Genomic DNA, 6,944 nt, shown 5'->3' on the forward strand with positions numbered 1-6,944 from the left:
GCTCCATTGACCATTGGTCTTGGGTTCAAAGATTCTACGAGGCGATTTAACAACGATTCTACCAGACTGATAGTTAAGTCTGCCACATGACCATTCTGAGGTCTTCATGTCTCTCTTGAGTCAACAAGCAAAGCAGGGAGTCCCTGGATAGCAGTGAAGATCTACCCAGACTACCACAGTGGGAGTAAGAAAGTTCAGGTCTGGAGCATCAGAATCCTGTAAAGCTTTCTTAGTTGCCATACCCTGTGATCAAGGTCAAGAGGCATGGAGGTCAGGCTGTGCCCTACTTTAAGATACTCCACATTGGAAGGAAGGATACCTTTGGGGCCATTCCTTACTCTGGTTAACTCCATTTTAGAAAACTAAAGCAGGCTCCATTTTTATTAAAAATGCTCACACAGAATACTCTGCCTTGTTTGTGCAAGCTAATAACCGCCATCTGTCCAGAGGAATCATGAGTTACAGACCTGTGAATTTGTCAGAGCAGATAGGAAAAACATGAACTTATGAGGACCATATCAGCAGCTTAATAGAAAACTAGAATGGGTGGAGACAGTAGGACTGCTAGGGATTTCTGGCCAGCCAGACTAGATGAAAAATTGGAGAACTAGATTGACTTTATCGTGTATTTGAGTTTGTTGATGTTTCACTCTAGTATTTAAGCAACACAATATCCAGGCAGGAGTGAGCACCACTCAGGGCTTTGCTTCCTCCTCTGGGGAAAGGCTTAGCACACTTTCGGTTGAACATGAGATCATTGTATCAAGCTATGAATTATGACCTGATTTTGCCTTTTTTTGGAGATTAAGTATGATTTGAGGAGATGGACATGGTGCCAAGTTGCTGTGGAGTGGACTCTTAATGACTAGTTTTATGAATCAACAGACTGAGTCCTGGGGTGCCTAGAGATTTAGCTAAACATAAGCCTGGGTGTGTCTGTAACGGTGCATCACCTTTCCCTAGGTTGGCCCTGAGAGTCTCAGCCTAAGTCTACCAGAAATTGTGCTTAATTTACATCAGTGAAACAAAGCTCCTACTCCTGAGGCCTTGAAGGACCCATACCCTTAGCTTTGTCCTAAATGCAGTTTCTGTACCTTAATGAGGAGTCTGACCACTGAGCTCAGCAGAGAAGACAGCAGCCATGGATTGGAAGGGTTAGGAGGACACCACAGATAAAGGGCTAGAGCCTCGAGAAGGGCCTGGCTGACCGAGAGACCACTGACCAGGTGCACTAGGCAAGAGATGAGAATATAAACCATAGCATTTGGGGAGGTGGCCTGCAGGGAGGAGAGCCCTTGGCTTCCCTATAAGATATCAGTAGGCAGAGCTGGAGGCAGCCAAGCAGCTTGGGTAGGATCATTTGGAATGGACAAAATGATATGGTAAGATGGGCAGAGAGGTCAAGAGCAGTCCAAGGGAAGGGGCAAGCACCAGGCAGTATTTGAAAAATCAAGTGATTCCACTATAAGCAAGAAGCAATGTAGGGAGCAGGGAAGACCAGTGTGGTCAGAATTGTGGCCCAAAAATTAGAGAGGAGGATGTGATGTGCGCCAGCTGTGAGGGTGCTGGAGAAGGTGGGCGAAATGGTGGGTCTGACAGGGTGAGGAGGCCAGGGAAGAGAAAGCTAGAGAACAAAGCAATCCAACAGCTGGACATGGTGATTCATGCCTGTCCTCTGAACACTTGGGAGGCTGAGACAGGAGGATCGCCATGAGTTCTAGGTCAGCCTGGGCTATAGAATGAGATCCTGTCTCAAAAACCCAAAGCAAAACAGAAGCAATCCAGTGATCACTTTCCTGTGTCTCTATTGACAAATTTAGGCATATTGAGGAGGAGGAGAAAGTGAGGGCCTTGGGGAGAAAGGCAACTGGCTGAGAGAGGAAAGGGGACCTCCGGTATGGCCCAGGCAGAGGCCTGATGCTACTTGGAAATGGTAGGCACAAGCTTGGAAATGGGAGGCACAAGGTGTCAGGACCAGATGCTCTATAGATGGGGGCTGGGGAGATCCTGACTATCACACTTTCTAGTCCCAAGGCACAAACAACAAGTCAAGGGAGGGAGAAAGACAAAGGGATTGCAGGAGCAGAGGTGCCGCTCCAATGACACAGGACAAGAACATTTCGAGGTAGAATATTTATTCCAAATGTGTGTTCAACAGTGTATCAATGCACATTTCCACACATATCAACAATACCAGCACATCTAGCTTTGATTACATAATCAACATGTTAATTTCTCTTACAAATTGACATCAGGTACAGATATGTGGGATACACAGCGTAAATCATCCTGAAACACAGCTTAACTGCCCTCCTTTAAGCTACGTGAAAAATCTCTGCCTTGTATTTCTTTCTGTGCTTTCTAGATAGTATCACTCTGTGCTCTTTAAAAAAAAGAAGCAAGAACTTTTAACAAGCTGAAATGCAAGTATTTACACATTTGGTGATGAAAAGTGTTTCATGATATATAAATTAATATAGCACAAATGTGTAGAAAAATAAACTTACAGTGAATAAATATAAACCTGCCTTATATATCAAGCAATATGTGATATATAAAATAAAGTTCCTAGATATATACATATACACATATATAAAAAGTGTGTGTTCCAGAGTATAAATATACTATATACTTAAATATCTTGTGTTAGAGAGCATATACAGTATCTCTTTTTAGTTTTGTACATTAAAATACTGGTGGCAGTTGGGGTCTCCTCTCATCTCCAAGGACCCTGGGATCTTCTTCCCACTCCAAGGGTAGACACACCAGCAGAGTCCTGCCTCTCCATCCAGGGATGTCTCGCACTGCAAAGACAGGACCAAGGTCAAGAGCAGCAGGAGGTAGAGCTTTGACCAGCCCTTCCCTTAGTACAGCCAAGGCACTGCACAGCCATCCACTAGCTAAGACACAGCAACGCCAAAGCCTTTCTGGTTGTCATCATAAAACAGAGACATTGGCTGTGTGGCACGTGTAAAGACCTCATATGTTTGTTCATTGGTCCAGTGTTTTGACCACTATCTGCTTCGTGGCACTGTTAGGAAAAGAGTATAGCAATAGGTCTCATTCATGAACCACATCTGATATATAGCAGGGCCTAGGCTTCAGGCTTCTCCAGTAAATTCTCAGAATTTGTGCTTCTCTGAGTTCTACAGGCTACTCAGAAGTAAGTCTTGATTTTTCGCATCTCATTCATTACTGGGTATGCCACAAAACTTACTGTATTTTATTATAGGGTTTGGTTTTCTTTGTGGGGAGAAAGAAAGTAAGATGTCTGTCTCCTAAGTTGAAATCCGTTCCTCTGGTTGTAGGAAAAGAATTGAAACCTGAGTGTCAGCAGGTGGGAGCTCCCATTTCTGTTGCTTGCTGAGTGATAGTGCTGATGCTTAGTCCCAGAGTCAGGGCCTAAGAGGAGCTCTTCTACTGGCTGAGGTGCCTATCACACTATATCTGCATGGGGACTAGCTTCTCCTGGTTCCTACATGGGGCGGGGTGGGGGAGGCAGGGGAATCTCACTTACGAAGGTCATTGGTGGTGTGTATGTGGATCTATGAATCATTTGCCTTGAAAACTATGTCTTTACAGGCATAAAGAGCACACAGTAGCAAGACTACCTACCTGTTTGCTGTGATAAAACCCATTCTTGTTGCAGTTTGGTAGGTAAAATTTGTAGATTTCATCTCCTGCTTTCTGTTGGGCCTTGGCTAATCTCTCTAGAACTTTGTAGAGTTCTCGCTGGCAGGGCTCCTAAAAGAATAGTTTGATATTTGGATGAATATAAGCGACAGTGAACTAACATTTTGGACAGTGACTAACACAGAGCGGGCACAACCCTACCACCTAGCCATGGCATTCTGGGGCCATCTGTCCAATCACGTGCCCTTCCTGGGCTTCCTTTTCCCATCTATGAGTGGCACAGGTTGTTTTCAGTCTTCAACTGTTAGGATAAAGATGGGGACAGTACCTTCACCCTCAGTGGACAACATTTTCTGCACACCTCCTTAGCCAATGCATAAAACACCTCCTGACTCTTTCTAATAATTGCGAGACTTGCACACTAGCAAAAATGGGCTTAGTCCCCTAAAAAAATACTCACTCTTTCACTTTTCTGGGTGTGTAAGGTTATGGTGTGCTCATTTTTCTTTCCTTCTGCCCTTCATAACTTAAATCTCTCAAACTTTGGTTGTCTGTCGCCCCCAAGTGGTAGAATTTCAACCATTAGTTAGAGAAATTCTTAATGGATTAAGTGTTGGAGGATGAAAAAATTGTGAATGGTTGGAGGTGATCATTGTTAAATGTACTTGGTGACTAAGAAACTGATAGTTAAAATAGTTAATTTCTTCTACATATATTTACCATATTTTTTAAAAGGTAAATTATAGCAGGGACAGGGTTGGGACCTGTGCTCTGCTTCACGTGCTATAATTCAGTACCCTTTAGAAACTATCTAGTCTGACACCTTAGAGATCAACTAAAGGTCCACCTGCAGCATCTCACCTTCCATTTCTTGATGTTGGTGTCCTCTCGGGCCCTCAAGCTGTTGTAGGTGCTGATAGCATTCCACAGGATGGGCCGGTCCTCACTGGAGGGAGCCATCAAGTGGAAACTCTCCAGCAGCTGCTCCTCTGTCATCTCTGGGCTCTCAGACGGCTCATCCTCAGGGGCCACAGCAGCCTTTGTCTCTGAAAAGTAAGCACCATGGACCCATGATCCCCCTAGATCCTCTGCTCCTGTGCGGTTACTTCCTTCCCTCAAAACCAGCCTGCAATGGTCAGGTGAAATTGGACCTTTTTTCACCAATGGCTTTCGAGACCAATGATGAGCCAACAGCAATACTAATTCTATTCTGGAAAACAGTGTGTTTCAGAGTGAGGCAGGGACACCCTGTGATTTCACTTCTCAGGGGGCAGAGGGAACAGCATCAGACTCTAGGGGGCAGGGATATAACCCTGAAGATACCACTAGAGTCAATTCCTGAGCCCATTAGTGGTAAGACTTGGCCCTTCAGATCTCTACTCCACAAAATGAGTTCAGTAAGACCCTAGGAAAAGGGGCAATTCAGTTAGAAACAAGGTCTAGAGTGCAGCCTTCCTGACCCAGACCACCATCCTCCTCTCTTCTGAGATTTCTTCTTTCCCACATGTTAATCACCTCTTTACAACCTCCTAAGAGGAAAACATAGTTAGACACCTTGCCCACCCCACTCAGGGGAAGTCCATGTCTGAGGACCAATGAGATGGCTCTAATTTCATTTACTTGGAAGGGCAGAGCAAACCTTGCAAACCATCCTTCCAAGGGTCACATGCTTGCCATAAAGATTCCTTTCAGGGTATGGAAACTTAAGGCTCCTCCACACCCTCACAGGACATACAAGCAGGCCAGATGAGACAAGGTCGGGAGGGGAGGAAGAGGCATTTCCCAAGCTTCCTACTACAAACAAATCACTATCTAAATTCAGGAAAGAGCCTGATTGTCAAATTCTAAGCAGGCTACATACAGATCAAACATTGTTTGTCTATGGCCATGAATGGAGGTGAAGTTTTTTTTGCCTAATTTTCACATTATGTTCTGTAAACATCTGGAAAGCACATACTGTATTGCAGGATATATGCTACAAAGAACATTCCAAACACCTCCTGGGAGCAGGGGGAGGGATCCCATCTCAAACTTTCCTGGACTCACCAGCCACTGGAACTACCAAAGACCTTGGGTTAGCAGCCCACCCACCTGGTTGCTCCTTCCTCTGGGTCTCAGAGGTAAAGTGAGGGCCAGTACCTGTTACAGGCACTTCTCCCAACCCTCCACTAAGCACTGTGCCCTTGGACCACCCCTCCTGGGACATTTTTCCCCAGGATCAAGAATGATCCACCTCGCTGGGTGACTGCAGCTCTTTTACAGACCACAGCTGCAAGGTCTGGGTCTGGAGTTTTTCTCATCCCCTTTGTAGGGAGGGGGGCCCCCGGAGACAAGTGTCCCAGCAGAGAGATGGGGGAGGGGGAGTTTCAATACCTTTGTGCTCCGAGCTGGACGTGGTGCCCGTGGCGGGGACCGCAGGCTCCATCACACAGGCACCCTGGCCACGGGTGAGAGCGTGCAGGGGCCGAGGCTCCCCGGGCAGTGCACGGCAGCTGAGTCCACGGGCGCAGCGCGCAGTGGCCACACCGCAGGCGGCACCCAACGGCAGGGCACACATGGGGCAACAGCCACAACCAGCAGGCCGGGAGATCTCAGGGCATGAGGCAGGCACGGGTGGACAGAGTGCCAGCCTCTCAGCGGAGCAAGGAGCACAATGCCATGGCTGGGTAGCTCCAGTGGCCACGTAGACCTGGAAAGCTAGGAGGAATAGAAATGGCCAGGGAGCAACCGCTGGGAACTCAGGCATAGCAATGGGGTGGCGACAAGCAGTAGATGAGGCTCTCTGGGCAGGTGGCAGTGGCACGGTGGTCGCAGCTCCCTGGGCAGGTGGTGGTGGCACAGTGGACACAGCTCTCTCCGGAGGTGGCTGTGGTGTGCTGTCCAGTGCTTGCTAAGTGTGTGTTGGCCGGCAGTGGACGATGTTTGGCTGGGTGCATCCAGCGCCTTATGAAGGGCTGGCAGCGTGGCGCTTGGACAAGAAGGTTAATGATTGTCAGGGCAGCGTGCTAGGATCCCAGTGTTCAAAATAAGTTTGTTTTGCTCCTAAGCTCTGAGCAAACCGTGGGTGGAAGGAGGGTAAACGGATCAAGTTTCTTACTATGTTTGTCCTGTTGTGTTGGGGTCAGGCCTGGAACTAAAGTCCAATTCTAACAGCAAGCTGGCAGTCAAGGCACTTGTTTTCGTTCAAGGGCATCAAAGGCATAGCTGGTCAAGCTCTTCACCTGGACTCAGGGAAAGCCTAAGAGACCAAAGCCCAGGGTGAGGAAGGACAGGTGAGGCTAAGGTGGCTTCAAGGTGGCTTCAAGCCCCCA

At 47.2% G+C, this 6,944-nt stretch overlaps 1 protein-coding gene across 1 annotated transcript; it reads right to left on the minus strand.

Annotated features, from left to right (window-relative positions):
* Positions 1–2,118: 2,118 nt before the first annotated feature.
* On the minus strand, positions 2,119–6,567 carry Igfbp1 (insulin like growth factor binding protein 1). Its single transcript, XM_008842187.3, has 4 exons — positions 6,007–6,567; positions 4,495–4,679; positions 3,616–3,744; positions 2,119–2,804 (listed from the first exon to the last, which is right to left on the minus strand). Exons 1-4 carry the CDS (start codon positions 6,377–6,379, stop codon positions 2,673–2,675), a joined length of 819 nt encoding a protein of 272 aa, XP_008840409.1. The 5' UTR covers positions 6,380–6,567; the 3' UTR covers positions 2,119–2,672.
* Positions 6,568–6,944: the final 377 nt, after the last annotated feature.

This window comes from Nannospalax galili, unplaced genomic scaffold (genome assembly GCF_000622305.1).
Source record: "Nannospalax galili isolate Female #2095 unplaced genomic scaffold, S.galili_v1.0 scaffold321, whole genome shotgun sequence".
NCBI lineage: Eukaryota > Metazoa > Chordata > Mammalia > Rodentia > Spalacidae > Nannospalax > Nannospalax galili.